The 23,528-nt window shown below is 44.8% G+C and overlaps 1 protein-coding gene across 1 annotated transcript; it reads right to left on the bottom strand.

Moving 5' to 3' along the window:
* Window positions 1-164: 164 nt before the first annotated feature.
* Window positions 165-23,251, bottom strand: PCCB (propionyl-CoA carboxylase subunit beta). Its single transcript, XM_084212630.1, has 16 exons — window positions 23,015-23,251; window positions 21,271-21,390; window positions 18,903-18,971; window positions 17,776-17,832; window positions 15,603-15,716; window positions 14,570-14,680; window positions 14,154-14,262; window positions 13,130-13,250; window positions 9,043-9,124; window positions 7,420-7,543; window positions 6,059-6,166; window positions 3,850-3,950; window positions 2,590-2,688; window positions 2,327-2,420; window positions 1,559-1,682; window positions 165-293 (listed from the first exon to the last, which is right to left on the bottom strand). Exons 1-15 carry the CDS (start codon window positions 23,171-23,173, stop codon window positions 1,561-1,563), a joined length of 1,590 nt encoding a protein of 529 aa, XP_084068756.1. The 5' UTR covers window positions 23,174-23,251; the 3' UTR covers window positions 165-293; window positions 1,559-1,560.
* Between the last annotated feature and the right edge of the window lie 277 nt (window positions 23,252-23,528).

Genomic DNA, 23,528 nt, shown 5'->3' with positions numbered 1-23,528 from the left:
AAAGTCTCAACTATTCCCAAGACAGAGCCTGAAAGCTGAGTCTCCTAATGCTTGTAAGTTATGGCAACTCCTGCACTGAGGAACACAGTAAGTAACTTGCCTTGCTGCTAAGTTCAAGAGCTACACATTATTTAAGGGATTTTATTTTGTACCTCTTGTTTTTTTAGGTGACTGGACTTCAAGGAAATTCTCAGAAGCCTCGTCAGAGCAGCTTTCAAGCCTGTTTCCAGCATGTCCTGGTAGAGCAACTGCCTGTTTGGAAATGGAGAGGATCTAAAAGCCCAATTCTTGTGCTGGAAAGGGATGGGAGAGAGGTTGGAGTCTGTAGCAATACTGAGGTTAGGAAACAACTTACAAAGCTGTACAGACATGTGCCACAGCCAGGACAGCCAGTGTGTCTGCAACCTGAAGGTGCTGCCTCCCATGCAGCCAAAAACCTGGGGAGCTGGAACTCCTACTTGTGATGCTTTTATATTGTGCTTTTGGATGATGTTTAGCTGTTGCTTTTTTTCCCCTAGGTAGAAGCTCAAGCTCCACAGCTCTAGTCACTGCACTTTCCTGGGAAGAGAAGCTGCCTGGGACACGGCCATCCTACCTCTCTCCTCCTTCAGGCCTGTGCTGGGGAGGGAGCAGCAGCAGCTGCAGTGCAGGTAGGGAGGCTCTGTCACACCACAAATGCCAGTTACTCGGGGCAGCCAGGTGACTACAGCAGCAGCACTAAATGTGACCGTGGCTGTTCCTCACTGCCCTGGGGCTGGAGGGAAGTTGCAGCTTTTGCTGAGCAGGTGAGCACAGGCCCAGAGCTGATCAGAGCAACACCTCCTGCAGTGGTTCCTGGCAAGGCTGGCAAATAATCCCAGAGAAAGGAGGCTGGAAAGGGCCTCTGGAGGTCTCTGTTCCAGCCTCTGCTGAGGGAGGAGGGTTTGCATATCCCACCAAAACTGCCCTTTTTTGTCTGTTGTTCTTAAGAGTGGACTGGCTGTGCCTCCCCTGTGCCACCCACCTCTGTCCTCGGGCTCTGAGACCCAGCTGCTGCAGCCAGCAGGGAAAAGCTGCCACAGGCCAGACTAACAGAGGAAAAGAACAGCTGAGTCTGGGATCAGCAGGGCCTGGTCTCCAGGGCACTGAAACCCAGGCTCAGGATTGTCCTCTCTGAGTTAGTGGTGGAGTCAGACTCCAAAGTCTGTGGCCAGTGGAATACCCTTGAACTCGACAGCGGTCCAACTTCCCAGCAGTGGGAGGTAGCTCAGGCAGGACTGAGCCACCTCCAGGGCCTATGGAATGAGGGAGCCAAGGAATGTTTGACCTTGAGCAATTAGTAACAGCTCATCTGCAGCAGGCAGGGCGGAGTGTGTTGAGTATTAACCACCAAGAAAGGGTTTAGAGAGGTGAGCTGGTCAGACCCCCAGATTAAATATATGCTATGATTTATTGGTGATTATTGGCAAAAATCAAAATTAAAAGAACTATTGCTATTGCTAAGCAGACCTCCATTAACCAGAGAGTTAACCAGAACTTGTATTCAGAATGTCTCCCAGCATGGGCAGCCCCTGCTCACCCTCACAGTGGGATGTTGGCATGTTTCTTCCAAGGACTGGACTGGGATTTACTGGCCAGTACATCGAGGTCATGGCAGATGCGTGTGCGGGTGGTGGAAGGCTGGATGATGTCATCAACAAACCCTGCAAAAGATTAAAACAAAAAAACCCCTCCACCTGACCAACCATGAAGTGTTTGCCTCCCAGCCTTTTGTATCTAGGCTAACTCACAAGTTAGCAAAATCAAAACAATGGCTGGAATAAATAAGTTCACAAGTTATAAATTAACTACATTTAAAATAGACTGAGAAGGAAACATTCCTGAGTCTATTTTTTAATTCTGAATATAACTTGCCTTTTAGAGCACAATTACTGCTCCAAAACTGGAAGTAGAAACAGTGGGAAAACTTGAGAACTGAGAGTTCTGGAGAACAGAACTGGCCCTGGTCTTTCTTAAGACCACTGCTTTGCATTGAGGGTTGTATAACAGGTTGTCAAAGCACCTGTGCTATAAAGGAAAAGGCTGAATTTTGAGACACCTATTATTTACATAATTGAAAATGCACTTTGCAGAGCAGTCCCTGCTTTTCACCAGGCTCTCCGCAGCTGAAGGTGTCCTATGTCCAGATGTTGTCCACGTGCACAGGTTGTGATTAAGCATCACCTTTCTAACTCAGACACAACTATCTTACCTAAATAACTTAATTGTTAGCAGAAGGTTTACTCAATAGCACAACTTTATCTCCATGCAATGGCAAACCAAGTGAAAGTGTGGGAGACAACCATACCTCTTATGGCAGCAGGGAAAGGGTTTGCAAACTTATCCACGTACTCCTCCTCTGCATTTGCCTCCTTTCCTCTGAAGATGATCTGGACAGCACCCTGGGAACAGAAGGGCTCGGTCAGTGACAGTCCCTCAGGCCATGTCCTCCATGTGAGGGCATGGGAGCATCCCCCTGCCTCCAGCCCCAGGACAGCCCACGGTGCTGGCATGGCACTGGTGCTGCTGGCAGGGCACTGCTGCACCACAGTGACAAGGGCCTGGACTCACCTTGGCTCCCATCACGGCCACCTCAGCTGTGGGCCAGGCGTAATTCACATCTCCTCGTAAGTGCTTGGAGCTCATCACATCGTAGGCACCTCCATAGGCCTGCGACACAAACCAGGGCATCCACTCCAGGAGCAGCCTTGCAGCAGCAACAGCCTGCATTGCTCCTGCAGCTTTTTCTAGTCCAGAGGCAAGCAGCTGGGGCTTTTATCTGAAGGAGAGCATGAGCATCTCCACTTTGTGGCAGCAATCTCCTAGGACTAGACACCACTTCAACTAGAGCCCCAAAAGAGCAAAGAAGGGGGCTGCTGACAAAGCCCATTCTGCAAGGCAGGCAGGGAGGTGTCAGTGTGTATCCAGACCAGAAGGCCTCAACCTGCACCCTGCACATGCACACAAACCAACCAGGCAGTGTACTTCTGGAATTTCCTGGCCAGGGAATGCAGCACTCAGGCTCTGCAGTGCTCCATTCTGGAACTGGAAATGCTCCAAACAGCAGTGATGAACAGATACTGCAAGACTGCAGAGCAAACTGCAGTGCAGTCCCTGTCAGGGTAGTACTGAACAGTGCAGCAGGGCTGCAGGATTGACAAGTACTGCATGGAAATACTTGGAAAAATCAGAGAAGGCAAAGGAACAGAAAGTTGTTCTTTATTTTTGCTGTGATAAGCCAAAAGCGTATCAGAAAAATGAACAGGAGGGGCAGGGCAGCAAGGAGAAGGCTAAGGTTGTAAGGTGCCAGCCCCAGAGCTTATGGCAGTAGGGTGTCAGGTACCTTATGGAGAAAGGAAGATGAGGTAGAGCGTAGCAGAAGTTTGGGAAGGAAAAGAAGCCACATGCATGTTCAACCTGCAGACAGCAGAAGCCAGATGCAGCCAGTGCTGGGTTTGCAGAGGGAGACTCAGGAGACAAGATGGGAGAAAGCAGAATTGCTGCAAACAGATGGCATGTCCTTAGTGAGACAGGCTGGCTGACATGGGACAAGTACTTGAGTGAAGGCATTCCAGAGAGAAAGCAGGGAGCAGAAATTGGGAGTTCCAGATGGGTACGGAGACAAGAGGAAGGAAGGAACTAAGGTAATGGTGTGGGAATAGAAGTGGCCCCTTGTAATGCTATACAAAGAGGTGTTACCAAATGGGACAAACAGAGATGTGACAATGATAGAAAGCACCACTGGGACAGACAGACAAAGTTTGGTTTAACTAAAATTGCCATTAGTTCAAAAGGAACTCTGGAAGATCTCCATGGAATTTGCCAGCTTACCTTTCTGGTGATGACAGTGATCTTAGGCACAGTTGCCTCTGCAAAGGCAAAGAGCAGTTTGGCACCGTGACGTATAATCCCTCCGTACTCCTGAGCAGTGCCTGCAAAGGACAGGGAATTGCTTCACTCCAGGGAATTCACACAACCCCATCATCCGTCACCAGGAGCAAACCTCACCACCACCACAGCCATGTTAATACCCTGGAGATCATGCCAGGCAGTGTTCTCTGCAAGATACTGAGCAACACAAAAATCAGAGCAGCAGCTGTTTGTATGGAAGGTCACAGAAGCAAAGCTGAGCTAGACGGGACCTTCCTAGGAACAAAATACATTCAGAGCATTTTCAAGACTACAGATATGACCAGCAGTAGGAATCAGAATTTGTTACTTAATCTGAGATTTCTAATGCTAATGGTCTAATCTTCCAAATCCCTTAAAACACAGCAGTTTTTGGATCATAATCAAACCTCAGGTCTCATCTCTTCAGGTTCATCTTTTTTTTTTCCTTCAGTTTATCTGCTTTCAAACCAACATTTAATTGTGCAGTATCAATCAATATTTATTGTGCCGTATCAAGTCACTACTTTGAATTAGCTATATGGAAATAGTTCTTGGATTCTGAGCAACTGCTCAGATCTGGATTGCTGGAGTGTCTGCTTACACCAAGCCACTGCCTGGTCTGTACCAGAGGAAGTGGCTGAGCCTACACTGGGGAGAAAGGAGAGGAACTCCTGGTTAAAACATGCCAACTCCATTGTGTTAAAGCAGGAACTGGAATGCTGAATAGTCACACTCTGATGCTTTGAGAACTGCAGAGGCCTCAAGGTAAACCATGGTTTGTACAACAGTATTAAAATTAGATTTGATTGTATAACATTAATAGTCCTATCTCAGCCTGTTTTGTAATGGGTCATTTTAATATTACCTGCTCAGAGAGCCTATGTTGAAAGCAGGCTCATCACAGCCCCTTCCTCACTGATGTACCTCTACATGCCTACACAGGCATTTTCCACTGAGAAGTGTCTTGGAGCATCAAAGAGGCTTTAAGAAGCCTGAGCATGAGGCAAGCACATTGTCCTTTACCTTTATCTTGGAGTTTTACATCACTGGAACCTAGGAGCTGGAAGTTATTTTTCTGTATCTTTTCTTTCTGGTTTTCTCCCTTCCTTCTTCTTCTTCTTCTCTCTTCTTACAGAATGTGACATTGAATGGGTTTAAAGGTTTTCTATGTTTGGTGGTCTAAGTCTATGTTGTGACTAAGTAATCTTATGCTGCATTTCCTGTTTTGCTAATGTTCCTTAATTTTCCATAGTTTTTCAGTAAACTTTAGTGGTTTTTATCTTTTAAGAATATTTGGTTGGGATTTTCTCCTTTGTGTCTATGCAGAGCAAAAGAACCTTGGTTTAGCCCTAGGTCTGAGAGACAGGACTGTAACAGCTTCTCTGGGCAGCAGGTGCAGCAGGTGGAGGAGGCAGGTTTTCCTGCTGCAGCAGAATTGAAGAGCAACACGTGCCAGGATCAGCTGCGGGACTGCAGCAGATGTGGGTGGAACATCTTCAAGTGGCCCTGGCTGCCACTGCTCCCTTCCCAGAGCCAGCAGTGCCAGCTCTCCTCTCATCCTGTCCCACGGGCAGGGAGACAGCACTGGACTGCCTCCCCTGGCCCAGCAAGAGCTGTGCAGAGCAAACAACATCTAAAAACACAGCTCAGCATTTACCTTGGTACAATACAGCCATCAGTGTAACTTCACACCAACAACAAGGGCAGCAGCTGCAGAGAATGCAGGTTTTTTTCCTTGCACAGGTCACAGTCACAGCTTTTGGCAGTAGGACAGAGCTTTCCAGTGCATGGTATCCCCAAGCCTGGCCCTGGCAAACTGGCCATCCCAGTGTCTCTGCCAGGCTGCTGGAGACTGCAGTATTACCTGACTGTGTGATGTGTCTCTCTCCTTAGGTAACTCCAGCAAAGCCTTGTGACTCCTGAACACACTGGTTAGTTATGCACTATTTCGTTTTCCTACAATTTTTTGCACATTCCACTATCCTTTTGTGATGACTACTGTAGTTGGAATACAGAGTTTCTGTCCCAAAAAGTGGGATTTTAAAACCTGGTTTAAGTCTACTGTAGCAAAAGTTTCCCAGAGTTCTGAAAACGGATTTTTAGCACCAACACCACCATGCACCACGTGAACTCTAAGGATAAGACATACCTGGCAGAAACCCAGGAACATCCACAAACGTGATCAGGGGGATGTTGAAGGCATCACAGAACCGAACAAAGCGGGCTCCTTTCACAGAAGAATTTATGTCTAAGCACCCTGAGGTTAAGAACACAGAAAAAGGGGTTAGCAACTCCAGGGATCTGCAGTAATTCAAGGTAACTCAAAACCACAATATTTTAGCTGTATTGTCTTCATAAAGGAAAAGCTTATATGTAGATAATGTGGAGATAATCTGCCATGAAGCTTTCCTGGTTTAGAACTAAGATCACAGAACAAGCCACACTCAAAGGCTCATTTAATTTTTCTGACCCTGTGTGCAAAGACTTTCTATCCCAAAACATAACAGTTTAATATCATACATGTAATTTAAAATATTTTTCTGTAACTTTCTTGTCATTACAATTTTTCAGATCAGTCATATTGAAAAGTTACAGAGTTCTCCATTAAAAAAACACAGACATTAAACAGTCCAATAATTTTTTGAGAAAGAACACTAGACACACTGTGAAAGTGTTTCTGTTTCAATGCCATTTAGAATTATATTATGCACAACTATATTAAAACAAAACACATTTTGTGTCAAAGCCTCTATGTGAAATGTTAAAATGAGCTGTTAAAATTTAAAGTGCTAAATGAAGGTTAAATTTATATTAAAACCTTCTGTCTAGTATCTTGATGGTCATATCTTGTAGAGATGAAACACCATACTGGGTCATCTGACTTTCCCAAACAAATAGACACAGGAATTAAAAACAAGGAGAGAACTAGAATGTTCTGACTGGGGAAGGTCACTTCAGAAATTACTGAGTAAGGAGAGAAAGCAAAATCCCTGGACAGTTAAGAAGGGTGATCTTATCTAGAGCTGCACATTGTACCTCCAGATCCAAACCATGTGAGGTCAAGAGCTCCACACTTGTGCATCTGAAGGCTTTGCACTGTTCACTTACAGTGAGATAGCAAAGTCCCCTCACCCTACAGGTGAGTTTTAGGGATTTTACTGCCGTGGAAGGACATGTGCAGCTTCCATGCTATGATTAACCCAGTTAATTGCAGGCTGCTGCCAAATGAGTGGTGCTCTTCTCCCCACCCCATGTGCAGCTGCTGCTCCTCTTGGGCTGGATGCAGTGCTGATTTAATTACCTGGGAGCAAGATCACCTTGTTAGCCACTAAAGAGATGGTTTGCAGTTCATTTCACAGCTGCATTAGAGTGAGGTTCAAGACAAAGCAAGTGGTGGAAAAACACAGAATGAGTGGAGTAGCACACAACACAACAGCTCTGACCTTACACAGCATGCAGAGAAAGAGACAGAGGCAAGGCACTGTTAAGAGCCTCACACTGGACTCTAACCTGAGGCTACTTTGGGCTGGTTGCCCACGATCCCAACAGTCCGTCCGTTCATCCTGGCAAATCCAACCACGATGTTCCTGGCATAGCTCGGCATGATCTCAAAGAATTCCCTCTCATCCACAATCTGCAATGGAGAGGCAGGCAGAGCCCGTATGAGGCCAAACAGAGGTGCATATATACACAGGCAAACACAAACTCAGTTACCTTAGTATTGCAACTTTTAAAAGAGTTCAGAACTTGCAGAATTTTGAAGGAAAGAGAGGAAGGGAAACCTTTTAGTCTTTGCAGCCTACAGTGCAAGAATTAACTAGTCCTATAGAAACTACCAAAACTGTCAGTTACGTGTTCCATCAGGGAACACCTTTATGACTGAAGGAAGCCTTTCTTCCTGGCTTAGAACAAAATGCAAATCCCATGTTAAGAACTTCTTTCTCACATCTTAATTAGCAACGGACTTACAGACTGATTTCCAGTGATAAAACAGTACTTCCTGGAGCTCAGGAGCTCCCTGCGATAGATGTGATGTAATCTCTCTCTCTTGGCAAGCTCAGAGGCCTTTCCTGGAGCAGCCAGCACAGCCCTTCTGCCCCAGGGCCAGTGCTGGGTATGCCCCAGGGAATGCAGGGGATACAGTGCCCAGCCAGCATTCACCTGGAACCACACACCCGTGTGGCTGCACTTCCCTCGGGCTGGAGCTCAGTGTGTGCCCTGCCAAGGGACAGCCCTGGTGCATGAGGCATGATCAGAACTCAGCACGGTCCAGGAGATCAGAATTATCCATGGAGCAGCAGCGACACCTACACATGGCTGCCTGGGCTTCCAGCAGGATTCCCCAGTTCCATCTGTTTATGGAAGCTATTCCCATATACTCTGCAGTGTGCCAGTCATTTCATTCGCCTCAGTCTTAAAAAAGTTGCAAAAAATTTAAGCAGTATAAAAGTGGTGTTATTTCTTTCCTTAATACTTCCCAAAATCTGTGGGAGGGCTTGAGGGTTTTCTCCTAATTTACCTAATGATTTCTATTACATGCCACCTTTTAACTTTCATTACACACAGTGCTGAAAATCACAGTGAAAGAATCCAAGGATTAAAAATACCCTGAGCTTGCTTTTGCCACTAAAGTGAGTCTAAATGCAGCAAGTTGCATACTTTGTAATTTCAAAAAAAATAGACACGTATTTTCTTGTACTGCGTATGTACACTATCTCTTAGCATAACCAGGGAAGGGTAAATCTCTGCATTCTGGGTACTTCATTACTTTTATACAGAAGTGCCAGAATCCAAGACAGGAGCACCAAGGTTCAGGGAGGGGCCAAGCAACAGAAGGGGGATTCTACCCCAGAAAGAACTAAATTGCAGCATCCTTCATCTGAATAGTTGTGTATACAGCATAAGATGTATCCTGAAAACAAATCTTGGGATTCTGTTGAAATATTTTTTTCCCCTGCAATTTTTGTTGCCCATTCACAGCTAGCTACTACACAGGTAGAAACAGTCAGTTAGAAAGGTGAAATAAATTAGTAACAGTATCTATATCTTCAGTGCCATTCTACTGGTTTCTGTCAATTATTTAGACCCAGAATGTAATATATGCATCTTTAATGTGAACACTGTCAGACTTACAGAGTGTATGATATCCAGCATATCATAGGCTTTGGCTGACTCACTTGGGACAATGGTGTCCAGCTCTGGAACCGGACGGTCACTGTGGAGAGCAAGTAAGCGTGAGCAACAGCATTTATGACCAAATGAGCACCAAGATCAAAACTTCAAGTAAACATTTCCACCTCTCAGAAAATTCAGAACCTCCTCACATATGGAGAAAATAATCAGTTCTCTCTTCCACAGGCACCTGTGCTTAGGAAGCCCCCAGCAGCAGGCCCGACAGGGCTGTGCGGACACGGCCGGGAGGCGGCCGGGCTGCAGGGGGCACTGCCGGCTCACGGGACAGACGGGTGTGGCTGATGCCTTAAGTTTTAGATTTCATATTTTTCAGATTCTCTACTGCCTTAGTGTGTGACTCTGAACTTCATATTAAGTGTTAGTAATTCTCTTCACAGGGTAGTTAGACAAAACAATCCTTTTCCAGCTTGAGAACCAAAGACAACTGTTACAGCCTCAGGCCCAAAAAGCATAAACAACAGCAAATTGAGGAGAACAAAGCTGTAATTGGACAATTGACCCCAATATCTAAATGGACTAAAAGTTATAAAAGTGTGAAAACTTGTGACCAGTCGTCCTTCTTGGGCAGAGCCACGGCAGGGCTCTTGTACTGCCCAAGGTGTATCGTTTTAAAGCCTTTTAATAAATACCTACTTTATGCCTTTAAATCTGTCTAGCCTCTGTTCTGGGTCAGCCTCTCAAGGCATCATGGGGGCACAGCCCAGAGGCTCCTGGGGACATGGGGGCAGCAGCAGCACAGCCCAGTCCCTACAGCCGGCCAGGCAGAGCCCTTCTCCCAGAGCAGCCCGAGGCTCCCTGGCACACACAGGAGCTCAGGAACTGCACACTCACCCTGCCCTGCCCATGCTGTCACCCGGAGCTTTGAACACACTGAGCTGCAGGAAACCTTTCCATACTCATTTCCTGTGCCCCAAACAAGCAGAGTAGGGAAAACATGGAGAAAACATATCCACCCTCTGTGTTTTCCCTTCACAGGCTGTATTTAAAGAGTCTTTCCTGTTTCTCCACTTCCAGTGACACATTTTCACGTGGAGTTTTCCTATAACACCGATCCTGCCCTGCCATCAGCAGTGACAGGATCAGTTCCCCAGCTCTGATCACATTACTCTCATTAGGGATCCACTCAGCAGTGGCACCCACTGGGTCTGAGGCTTCAGTGCAGGGGTGTCAATTTTTATGAAGCACCATTGAGAAGGTTTCAGGGAGCATATTTGTGCTATTCCATAAAAATAGTGATCTCTGTAACAAATGGTGTTTCTGTGGGAGTTCTTACTGAATTATTATTTTAACAATGCCATGATTTAGTACATTTTGAATGAGACAACACAAGGTTCTAGCCACACAATTCAAAACTGAAGAAAGTGATGTGCAGCTTAACAAAATCAGACAAAAGTTTAAAGTGCAGGCCCATGGCTGTCTCTGTGCTTCCTCAGACACAGGATGAGGGAGACACAGTCCCTTGCAGGGAAGTGAAGAGACACATCTATTTATAGAACAAACCTGACAGCAACACTTCAAGTGCTTTTTCCATACAAATACAAATATTGCATACAAACACTTCTATAAAATGATATAATGGAACATTAATCTGAAGAAGTTAAACTTGTTTTAACATACTAAACCCTAAGATAAAAAAAATTCTAAACTTTCTTGAGTATAAAGTAGATACAGATGTGCTCCAAACTCTGTCCTGTAACCTGTGGTACCCAAAGGGTACAAGTGAAAAGATTAAATTATTGCTTCCATAAATTCACAGTGCTGAAGGAAATTTTAACAGCATTAAAATAGCCATCAGCAAAATGAAGACATTATCCAGGATACCACATTTGAAAATCTCCTTCAAATGTCTACAGACACAGCACATCTGGAGCTTGCTGCTGCACTCACTGGGCTTCAGAGGTATTTCTCACAGATCCCACTTAGTGGCACAGAACTGCTGCTCATTGTTAAAGCCTGTGACAGCTGGAGACACCCTCACCAGATGGACACTGGGTTTCATTCAATGCAAAAGTGAAAGTGCACTTGGTTACCAACAGTTGGCAATAACCTCCTCCAGAAGTTTGTAGAGACACAGAGAGAGGTAAAATCCCACTATGCCATACAGCAAATGCAATGCATCAGACACCTCCCAAAGGCAGGGGACATCTCACCAGGGACAGCTGGGTACTGCAAGAAACTTTTAAGTCCTTGGAAGCCAGGCCACTGACAACACACCCACCAACACAAGCTTCAGCAGCCAAGGCTGGCATTTTTCGACACCAGAAAGAACTTACCTAAGTAGAGGGAAAAACAAACCAATCAAACATCCCTCAACAGCCCCAGGGCTTCACAATAAAAGCACAAGTAGGTTACATTTAATTTGTGGCAATTTTTTGTGTGGTGAAAACAATGCAATAAGAAAGCAATTACTCTAGAGGAACAGACTGGGACTGGAGCAGCTGTAAGGATCAAACACATCAATCCCAAGCAGAAGGAATCTATTAAGATGTCAGTTTGTCCAGATGAAATAATACCAATCTGTGCATTAGGACCATAAACAGGAGAACTATTGGGAGATGCTGCTATAAAACCAGATAAATTTAACAAATAGATCTGCCTTCACATGTATAAAGGCTACTAAACTGAAGTTCTTAGTACAAATTGCATTTATTATATCTCATGCCTTGTAAAAGATAAGTTCTTTTTTTCTTAAGGGACACAAATCTCTTATACTTTAGTAGTTACAACCTCACTGACTGCTTCTCACAAATTAACTGCCTGTTAAAAAGTACAATGATTTAAGAAATGGACTGTTGCTTCTATAGTGAAATTAAAATACCAAAATCAAGTCTGTAGAGATCAATTATCCCAGTACAACTTGTTGAATGCTTATATAAAGACCATGATAACCTCAAAGATAATCCCCTAACTCAGAAAATAATACAAGAGATTTGCTTTGGTTTTGTCACTAACAAAGCAGAGCAGTCGAGAACAGAACAGAACCAGACTGGCACAGTTTAATGAACTCCTAAAGATCAACACCTACCTCAGAAAAATTTAGGACTAGTAATTAATTGACCTGTGCAGCCATTCTCTAAAAGAAAATGGCAAATTTCTTTTTCTGTTTAAAAAAGTGAGAAATGTATCTCAGGGACCACCACGGTGATTTGTAAAATTAATCCAAAAGCACCTCCCCAAACAAACTGTTACACAGACACTGAAAAGCACATTGAGGGATGAAGAGAAAATAACCTTCCAGACTCACATGTTAAAATCATCACACATAAAGAGCCCCAAGACATATCACACACATGTGGGAGCTGAAAGGAACATATTCAGGCACCACTCCCATGCAGGAGAATGCAACAGCCTCTTGAGGGTTCCCTAGGGAAAGGGCTGAATTTCGAGTGCAACTGGAGCTTGGGTCAAAATACTTTTACTCCACTGACATTCTCTGCCTTCCAGCCCTAGAAAGGCTTTCTGCTCAGTGTCCCGTGCTGTCTCTCTGGCTGTCTCTCAGCTTCTGGAAAAATTCCCTGATAAAAGCCCAGACAGTTGCCATTTTCCCCCTCTTGAAATGGCTCAAGTTCTTCCTGTATTATGTTGCCAACTCCACAATAAGCCTGAGACAAGTACATAACACACAAAGCATTCTGCCTCCTTGTTGCCTGCCCACCTATAACCCTTAGGAGCAGAACTCATCCAACAGACACAGCTGACAGAACAGGGCAAGTTCTCCCCACTGCCACTCACTGTGCTATTTCCTACCTCTCTCACTCCTTCCAAGGGACTGGGCAGCCCACCTGAGCAGAGATTGCTTTTCCCCACATTCTGCACACAGCCTGGACAACAGTCCTTTCAGAAAACAGAATTAAACCTAACAACGAACACACATATGTTGGAACACTTCCCATATTCACATACCAGAATGCAGAATTATCTGCCAAGATCCCAGGCACAGAACACCCATATCCCTGTGCCCCTCAAGCCACAGAAGCCATCAAATGCAGTGCTCAGAAAGCACAGAGCTCAGCCAGGCTGCCCTTACCTAGGATCATGGCACTCGCACACTGGAGCTGGGTCCCGGTTGCTCAGGGGTAAATAATTAAAGAACTCTCGGAGGTTCAGCAGAGCATCAATGTCATTCTCAAAGGCTCTGTGTGCAACTCCTGCACAGACACAGCAAAGCAGGATGAAATCACTGTACAAGCTTTCCTTCCAAATAGATACCAATAAAGATAGAAACAAGCACCAGCAGGACTCTTTAAACTTGAGCTGTTAACAATCAGGAGTTTTAAGCCACCAAATCTGACCAGCTAAAAATATCTAGAAAACACGTGCTGTGTCAAACTTCCTCCAGAACAGGTCTGCATTGTTGACCTCATATTTAAAATAATGTGAAGTGGTTTATCAGCTGGCACAGCCCTACCTGGATTCCAGCCTTCTGGAATTCTGATCAGGGTACTGTGCTGCACCCAAGTGTTTGACTACAAGTGCTTTTTATAAAAGGGCTGGATCTGGGCAGCATCTGTATGTGTGTGGTTTTGGTTCATCACCAGCTCCGTTCACACAGAATTTGAGATCCTACAGTCATTTGAGTCTTGAGAAGATTCATGACTCACAGACATTTTCACAGAGGGGAAAAGAAGAAAGAACTGCTTCAGCTCACACTGCCACTTGGTTTATAGTTAAGCAGTTCAATCAATTACATTAGTGAGCAAACAAGGGACTGTTGAGAATCTTTCAACACATGCAAATGTCTGGACAACAAACAAAAAAACCCTACCCCAGGCTGACTTCACTAAGCCCTACTCCCTGACAGTATTCCTGCTTCTAGCATCTTTTGTGGGTTTGCTACTTTCTCTTCCAAATCCCAGAACTCTCCCTTCTTTGTGTTCTGTTACTAAACAGGGGCTGAAAGGAAAGGAAAGCAGATGCAGAGTCAGATCCTGTGCTTAGGCAGAGCTGTGTCCCTTAGACTCATCTGGATTGGCCAACGGGCTGTTTAGCCAGAACTACTCTCATTTACTTTGAGCACAATTAGCATGTTCAGTAAAGCTCCCAGCTCTCACCAGACACTGCAGTGTGTGTCTTTGCACCCCCAAGCTGCTCCTGGGTGACATCTTCATTGGTGACAGACTTCACCACATCAGGCCCAGTGATGAATAGGTAGGATGTGTCCTGGGGGAAGGGGAAAAGCAGAAACAGTGAAGGCTAGTGCCAAGATGCAAAAGCACCTAAGGAACAGCCACAGCCTCTAGAGACTTCCCTTAAAATAAGAAGGAGGACAAATTTCTTTAAAAGGCTGCACTGCATTAAAAATCCACTGAAAATGCAATTGTCCACAAGTTATCTGAGAAAGTTTTTCTCAACTTTTCATGCAAGATATAAATCCAAAGCAGGAGATCATCTTGGAAAATGCCCATTCCCATATGGTCACTTAGTGTATGATAAATGTTACCAGCAGCAGCTCAGGACAAACCCTTACCTTCACCATGAATGTGAAATCAGTTAAGGCAGGAGAATACACGGCTCCACCAGCACAAGGACCCATGATGAGGGAGATTTGGGGAACGACACCAGAACACAAAACATTTCTCTGAAATAGGAAAAAAACCCTGATTTTACCAAAGAAGTGTGTCTTTAAATCTGTGCCCAGATTCTGCAAGAATTCATCATCACAAACAGGACTGTTTTATCTACTGGCAGACAAGTATCTGGAGAGAATCTCTTGATGCAAATTGAACCAAAACGAGTTTTTTATTTCTGTTCCTGAACAGCTGATTCCCCATACCATGACTACAAAGGAGATAGCATGAGCCACCGGATGTCCCTGACATTTGAATGTATAGGTACACTGTACTCAGAGGTAAGCTTACTGACCAGCTGGGGGAGGGATTTTTTTTAATCAAGTTTTTTCACTGGCTTGAATTTTACACAAAGGTGTATGGTTGCCATCCAGCATGGATGGTGTGTTGTTCAGAAGACCACTTACACTGCTTGGTGCTCAAGTGGGTCACAACGACTTCTGCAACTGCTCCTCCCAGACTGTACCACCCCAAAACCTGTCAGCATCTGACTGACCTGACATCATACCTGCTTTCCTACTGAAAGGACAGTGTTCTGTGCACACAATTTGATGCAAAGTATTTTAGCAGCATATAAAAGAATGTAATTTCTGTGAAAAAATGAGCAGCAGTGCACCTTGGGGAAAAATTTTTGTACTAACCACAAAAATCCTCTAGGACATAAAACTTTCACCAGAGCAATCAACACTGGACATTCCCATTCTCACTACACATTGGATCACAGAGCTTTACAGAGCTCAGCATGACCCTTGTTTAACACATGGGTACATTTGCCCAAAGCCAAGAAAAGAATCAAGGTCTGAGTCTTATTATCCTTTTATCCTTTGGCTGTAACAGAACAATAACTTTAACATCTACTTACAAACACCCACTTGCATGTTTTGCCCACCTTTGAGAATGCCAAACTCCCTGTCCATCCAGCAGCCTACTCACCAAAAATATGTCTGCATAGCCTGCCAAGGACTCCACTCCCTCCTGGATGCGGGCTCCTCCAGAGTCATTCAGCCCAATCACGGGGGCTCCAACCATGGCAGCTTGATCCATGATCTGGTGATGAACACAAACTCCTCAGTATTGACCCAGCTAAGCTGAACCCCAAAAAATATCTGCCTTCCCAGCTGGGCATCTCCACACTCAGCACTGGATTTGGATAATGCAGTGTGAGTGACACGGTCCCAGGAGAGGGGCCTGTGCAGCTGAGGGCTCCCCCTGTTCATAAGGGGCCTCAACTGCCCCTCAGTTATGTCTCATCTACTCAAAGTTTGTTGCAGTGGTGGCTGTGGAATCTCTCTAAGCTGTATATTCTAATGCTTGATTACCCTTTTTAGAACTTCTTTGGGAGGACTAAATTACATCTTTCCTCCAGAAATTTAAACATTACATTTGTCTTGATACACAGCAGTGAGGGAGAGCAATTAGCTTTCTTGGCCTTTACTTTTGGGTACATTCAAGTATCTCAAATCTCTCTTCAGTCTTCATATTCCCCTTCATGTTTCTAGCCTAAGCACCATCAATTCAGTCCCACATCCTGTTTTCTAAGGCTCTGATAATTTTGGTTACTTGCCTCAAGATCATACACAATACTATAAAAGAGCCTTAAGTAGGAGGACTGAATTCCTTACATTCCTTACACAAAATATTCCTGATTATTGAATTCCAGTAAAATGTCTGCCATTTTCATAACACTTCAGCACTCAAATGTTAAGATCTGTTTTAACATCAAGATCTGCTTTAGCTCCTAAATAATTTTTGTAAAACATCAATTAATCCCCATTTTGAACTTTGAATTTGCTTTTCCCCGCCCTTTCATCCATTGAAATAAAATTATTTCAGACAATCTTTAACTTGCTAAGTGATTTACAATTCCAGTCCCATCTTTTAGAGTGCTTGTAGCATCAACCTTGAATTTTATATTGCCTAGAAACACAGAAACTACACTTGGCGCCACTCAAGTCAGTGGTATCTCAGGAGACCCAAAACTCCAGCCCAAACAGGAGCTGGTGGTAACTACTTCTGTATAGTCCTAGAATTCACTGACATGTTCTGCTGTTTTCCAGGGACTTGTATATGGATTTTCTTTCCCAAGGTTCTTCCAAGTGCTTCCTAAAACACTGACAAAGACTGAGCCCCAAAACAACTGATGCCTCTAGAGCCTTCTAGCTTTAGAGCCCACCAAGAACAGCACCAATCAGGAAGGACCCACATTTTTCCTAGTTCTGTGATCAGACCCTGCTGCTTTAGAAAGAAGAGATCAAAGAAAACCCACCAGAAAGCATCCCATCATTCCAGTGCCATTCCATCCCTCCCCAGTACAGACACCACAAAGCTCCAGTGTGAAAGGGTAATTCAAGTCCTTCCCAATATCAAGACCAGGTAAAACTAAATAGTTGTTATAGAACCCAAAGTCTTCATGTTTTCTAGTTTTATACCCACACACTCCTGAGGAGCCTATGGCAAAGAATAGTTATTTCCACAGCATAAAAGGCCTTGTGCCTTTCCACAGCAAAAATCTTGTCTCTGATTCCATGGCAAGAAAATTCAGGAAGATTTCCCAGTACACACCACTCAACACTCATCCATTAAAGAGTTCTTGTCTCCCCAGTCCTGGGATTCAAAAACCCTTCTCACAAGACAAGCAGACAAACAGGAATAAATAGCCACAAGTGTCTGATAAGAGAAACTCTCAGGGTCAAGGTGACCTCAAAGTTGTAGAACTGTTTATCTTCAGGCTGTTTACTTGTTACATTTGCTTTCTTTTTAAATATTACACACTTTCACAGCACACTGTTTAGAGGAAAAAGTTTCTCTGAATTCATTCCTCTTTGTTCGAGGGGACAATGAGTAGTTAATTTATATTTGTACTTGGCAAGTCTCTCACCCTTTGCAGTAGAGTAGAAGACATAACATGTAACAAATGTAACAAAGTGTGTATTACCTGGAAAAGCTCACACACTCAAAAGGTTTACAGAGGCAGCACTCTCAGGCATAGCACACATCAGAGCCCACTAAAGTCAGTCATAAAACATTTTCTCCAAAGTCATCATCACAACACACTGAAAAAAGAATGCTGACATTTTTTTTTTGGTTTTCTTCTGTGCCATATTACCTTGCAGATCTTCTGGGCATGAGCTCCAGATAAACTGCCTCCAAATACAGTAAAATCCTGAAAGTAAAGCAAATTTTCAGATTAGGGAAAGAATAATTTCATTAAAATGTTGTCAATTATTGCTAGTAAATAACATAATCCTACAGTGCTCTATATTTGGTATGCTGCTTCAAAACAACTGACTCCCTCAATGCAGCCTGCAGATGATCCCAGCTCAATACAAGCATCCTTTACAAGGAGGAAATGCAAACCTGGACACATGTCACCATTCCAGACTCATGAGTTATGTCCAAGGGGTGCTGTAGGGACTATGTCAGCCAAAATGCCTAAGCAGAAAAATCTCTAACAGGCCCTGGGACTGATCCAGAAGAAAAAGAGGGTATTAACACCTCCTGGCACAAACAGAGCCCAGAGGCAGCTCCCAGGGAGTTTCTCTGTTGCACTCCTACCAAGCCTGACTCCCAAAGAAGCCCCAAAAACTGTGTGGACAGAGACAGCATGGCTATGACTAACATTTGTACCAAAAAGGTTCAGCATCTCAGGAGGCAGCTCAATTTGGAGGGAAAAAGGTCTTTAAATATAAAAAGGGAGGGGTGTATCATGAAGGGGCACTCTTAAATTCTACTAATACAAAAACTGCCCCCTACTTGTGTTCTAAAATGAAGATTTGTGTTTGGCTCCTCTCCACATGTTCAGGTCCATGTAACAGTGACTCTCCTTGGAAGGACCACACATCCAAGACAAAAAAGGCAGAGCGTATGCCTTGCTCCAAGGTAACACAGCTACAGCCACTTTGGCCATGACAGCAAATGGAACAAAGGCTACTTTGTGGCCCAGAACAGAGCAGCACTTACTAATGATCTGAAAGAAAGCCTTCCACACTGAGTGACCAAGATAAGCCTCTACCTGTTTCCTCTGAAATACTTTTATTTTAATATAAAAAATATATTTTAACATAAAAAGTATATTCTATCTATTTATATGCTATCTATCACAAGTTTTTTTGCTTCTTGTCTGAGGGTGCCCTGTTTCCTCCCACAGGTACATTGCTACATGGCCAAGCTGAACTACTGCGAACTTATCCTTTGAAATAAGTTCACACTACTTAAAAACAAGTAAAACTTTACCTGACTGAAAACATAAGCTAGTCTCCCATTAATCCGTCCACGGCCAGTCACCACGCTGTCACCAGGATACTGCATTAAAAACAGACAAATTAATTGAAAATAATAGACAGAAAAATCAAAGCAACAATGATGTCTACTAAAATTTCCACAAACTCCTACTAAGACAAAGCAAAGACTGATTTCCTGGGAGGTCTCATCTTCCATGTCTGCAGTGGGGGCTCCACAAAGATTTTCCCCAGCTGTAAAAAGGAAAACTAGAGGTAGTATCACATATTAATCATGTTTTAGAGTAAAGATAAGGGAACTTAGCAGTTTCCCTTCAAATTCAGAATATCTGAAATTAAGACAAATCATGCCCTCAGAGATAGGATAGGATGTACCTTTTATCAGGACTAGCTGATGTTTTTGAAAGAATGGACACAGTGCACAAACCTCTGAGGTGTTGATACAGGATAAAAAACAATCCTGGACAGATCCAAAAATATAATTACAGTCACCTCAAATACTTGAACTTGACCTGTCCCATTTTTCATCCTGTAAATAAGGGAAGAAAGAACTGGCCAAGGAAATGAAGCCTGTGAGTCTTAAAAAGTGCTTTGTCTTTCTAGTAAAGAAAATATATAGAAGTCTTTCAAGACAACAGCAGGAAAGGAACTTTGCTGGGCTGTCAGTAAAAAAGGGAATTTCAGGCACTGAAGTGCTTTTTGTTGTTTGGTATTAAAATAAAAATTAAGAAAAAAAGGAAGGAAAAAAGGGAAGTGTGTACTGCAGGGCCCACTCTAAGGACCACTTATGCCAGGTGGTCTGCTGTCAGGAAGGTCACACTTGCCTGGTGCCTTTTCTCAAGCCGCACACACAGCACTGCTCTCAGCTCCTGGCACACAGAACAGCAGCACACACTTGTACTTCAGCCACTGCCACGTGAAGGTGACTCCCAAAAGCCCCAGCAGCCCACAGAGTGGCCTGGATTTGAGCACAAGTCCTACCCTACCCTAGGAAAGTTCCAGGGACTCTGAGAAATTCAATGCTAAACTAATATTCCAGCTCAGTGGCCACCATTAGGTCATCTGTTGTGAAACTGTGCTCTGTAAACACAATCTGCAGCTCATTGAAGGGTGAATTCTAAAGCACAAGGGAAAAAATTAACCCTCTTGTCACACTCAGGACTCTGCTGCTCCTCCTATTTTCAGAAACACAATCTGTTATCAACAGTGTGAGATGCAGCATGGAGTAACTCAGTGAGAGGCAACTCGAGCAGTTATTTGAGTTTGCTGGGGAACAGAGTAAAAAGAATTGAAGAAAAAAGATGTTTGCTCTGCTATCCCCTGAGAGGGGAGAAGGTCTAACACAATATCCTTCCCAGCACCAAGTGTCATCAGCCTCCCGTCTGACCCAACAAACAGATCCTTCACCTTTGCCACCCCCAGCACCCCTGCTGGAACCCTGCTGCCCTCTCCCTCATCCACAGGCTGCAATCGTACAACCTGAAGGACTGAAACCCAATGAACTGGTTTAAGTACTGCACAAACAGAAGCTGTAGTCACTGTGTGCAGCACAGGGCACACACAGAGCAGCTCCTCACCCTACACCAACAATCTACAGCAAACAGCCTTTGGCTGCAGGAAGATTCGCAGTGAACAGGCACATCAGCACCAGGCACTGACATCCCAGCAGCTCACTGCTGCCTTCTACCAAACCACAGCAGAACACTTTTCTCAGATAGAACATTATCAGGTACCAACATTATGGTGAGAGACTGTGGGGAGCCACGGATTTTCCCTGTGTGTGTGGAACTCCCTGCACCATGCTGGTTTAGGATACATGGCCACATAGCCAGAAAGTGCCTTAGCAAGCAGGGTGCAAATGGCTAACAGAGCAGTACAAATGCTGGGACTTCCAAACATCCAGACCAGATTGCAAAGCCCTCAAGGATTTTATGACTGTAGTTTCACAGGCATAAATATAGATCTGAGTTGTTTCACCTAATAACTCTAATCCTACCTGTAGGGAAGCAGAAGTACCTACCTTGATTTTTTCCCCATATCCGATCTGATTAACAAAATTGCACCAACAAAGCTCTGCAGCCTCCTCTACTGTTTAAAATGCAAATCTAATACAATTCCCAGGAAGGTATTTGAACCAAAAAGGTGACCTTATTAAAAAGGTATCAAGTTTAGACAACAGAAAAGTTGGTAAGCTGTTAAATGGAAACTGAGAGCAATAAGAGCAAATTTACAAACCAAAATTATATACATAAAAAGAAAACAAATAGTAAAAATCACATGTGAACAGAAGAGCCCATTTTCAACCAGTGGGCTAGCTGCACAGCAGAGGACACTGAAACAAGAGTTATATGAAATAAAACTACCTTATTCTTACTAGAGTCCATCCCAAAGTCAGTACATCTGTGTTCCACAAACATGTCATATTCATCAAAACTGTCGGGGTCCAACAGCAGCAGAATTCGTTCCCTTGCTGTCAGCTTTCCCTGAAACAGAGCAAGCAACAATTAACAGAACCATCAGGTGATTCTGGCTGTTTGCTGACCCCCAGCAGATGCAGTTTAATCAAGCAAAACCTAACCTGATCTGTTACACAGGGTCCATTAAGCAACTGCAGGCCCCCAAAGCTGGAAATAGCCTGTGCAGTGATTATCCTCTTCAAAAAAAAAACCTAATGCAAGCCAGAAGGCTGACTGTTGGAACAGCACTACCACAGGAGAAAGGAAACAATCTCAGAGATTTTTAATAGGATATAAATGCATCACAGCAATTTTTGCATATACATTTAAATGCTGCTATTAAGGCCTTTTTTCTATTCTTAACCAGGGAACCCTTCCATGGCTAGACCAGTCCTCCCCAACAGCTCAGGGTTCAATTCACCGCACTCAAACATTATTTGATTGCAGTAAATAAGGGGGAAGAGGAAGTGTGACTGCCTGCAGGGATCTCCTGACAAAATCCTTCTGGCTTTTTTCCTGTTGGACATTGTTACAGGCAAAAGTAGGGTAATGGTAAAATGGCCAAGAACAGAATCAAGTGACCAGATATACATGTCCCTTGCTCAGTGTTATGTAGTAAGAAATGACTGCAAAGTTCTTTATATCTTAACCTACCAAACAAATCTGTTCTTTCCAACTATGGTAGGCATCTGTCTGCAAAGGGCAGGGCACCAGGGTTGTCTCCTTTAGGGAATGATGTGACCCTGCATCAACATGACATTTTAACACAGCTCAGCTTCTACAAAACCTCTGACCAGTAGGCCAAAAAGCTCATGAAAAGCAGGAAATGCAGGAAAGCCTAATGTAAGCCAAAGTTTTAGTTTATATAAAACATAAGCTGTTCGAGGCTCTAGACATGCAGAAGTGCTTGTATATTGGTGTGCCAGTGTCCTGAATGTAACTCAGTAAGACTGAACTCTCTTCAGATGTTGTATAACAGGGGAAGGACACTGCTGACAGGCAGAGTGATCACTGAGGGAACCTTAATGGGAATCGCCATTCCCACCTCCTTGATGCCTACAAACCATCTTGCACACTACTGAAAAGGTCTCCCAGCAAGAAGCAATGAAGAGAAACAGGAAACCTCTGCTGTCACTCCCATCAGCACTGCTGACATTCTGAACGACAGAGGCAGGAGACTAAAAACCCACCTGTTGTCATCCCTCCCACCTGTCTTTGCCTTATTTCCACTCTTCTAACTCTTTGCTCTCATCTCAGAGATCAGCTTAAATTTGCAGCAACGGTGTAAAAATGAAGCTGTTGCTCAGAAGTGTTAAGCAACCTAGAACTGACTTACCATTGACAGGCAGAAGTTGCAACTCTGTCTACACTACCTCTCGTACATATTGCAGCCAACCTCGGTAACCACTCTGAGGTAAAGGAATTAGTAAAGCAATTGTTCTTTTTTGTACCCAGAGTAACAGGCAATGCAGTCTTAAGCGCTGCTTGAAGAAACCTTCCCGCAAAGGGGCGTCTGCAGGTGCCACGCGAAGCCGCGAGTCCCCAGAGCCGAGCGGAGTCCCGCCGTGCACGGCCTGCCCTCCCCGGCCAGCTGCGCCCGGCGGCTGCGGGACAGGGCTTTGTCCCCGCCGGCCACCCGTGCTGGGCTCACCCGCTTGTGCTGGGCGTCGATGCGGGCCTGGCCGCCGCCGAGCAGCGCGGCGCGGCGCTTCTCCTCGATGCGCTGGGGCACGGGGGCCGGGCGGGCCCCCGAGGCGGCGCGGCCCCGGCACAACCCCACCGCCCGCCGCAACACCCGCACGGCCGCCATGTCCCGGCGCTGCGCCTGCGCGCCCGCCCCGGCCCGGCCCCGGCCCCGGCCCCGCTCAGCCGCCCGGCTGTCCCGACTACGGCAGGGGCGGTGCGGGGCACACAGCTCCGGGAGGCCCGGGCAGGGCCGCTGCCAGCACCGGGTCAGGCGCAGGCCGCTAAATGAGCCCAGCCCTCCGCGGCCAGATTGTTCATCGCTGTTGTCTGTGCGCAGAGACCAGCGAGAAAATGCATCAGCTTTTCCCCCTTTCCTGCGTGGCGGAGAGATTCGTGGCGCTTCAGAAGCGGGGAAGGCAAGCAGAGGTTAGCTCGCAAGATTAGCTGTCCTCTCTTTGTTTCAAATGCCAGAAAGTATT

The sequence above is a fragment of the Fringilla coelebs genome (assembly GCF_963513975.1).
Source record: "Fringilla coelebs genome assembly, chromosome: 10".
NCBI lineage: Eukaryota > Metazoa > Chordata > Aves > Passeriformes > Fringillidae > Fringilla > Fringilla coelebs.
The sequence above is the reverse complement of the archived record's forward strand: the minus strand, read 5'-3'. Positions and strand labels throughout refer to the sequence as shown.

What these genes read in the sequence shown, in the direction of transcription:
- PCCB (XM_084212630.1), bottom strand. Translation starts at nt 23,173, where the DNA reads ATGGCGGCCGTGCGGGTGTTGCGGCGGGCGGTGGGGTTGTGCCGGGGC. An exon ending in TCGACGCCCAGCACAAGCGG is followed by an intron (nt 21,391 to 23,014) that starts GTGAGCCCAGCA and finishes GCTCTGTTTCAG; the next exon opens with GGAAAGCTGACAGCAAGGGA. An exon ending in ATGCCCAGAAGATCTGCAAG is followed by an intron (nt 15,717 to 17,775) that starts GTAATATGGCAC and finishes GTTCATCACCAG; the next exon opens with ATCATGGATCAAGCTGCCAT.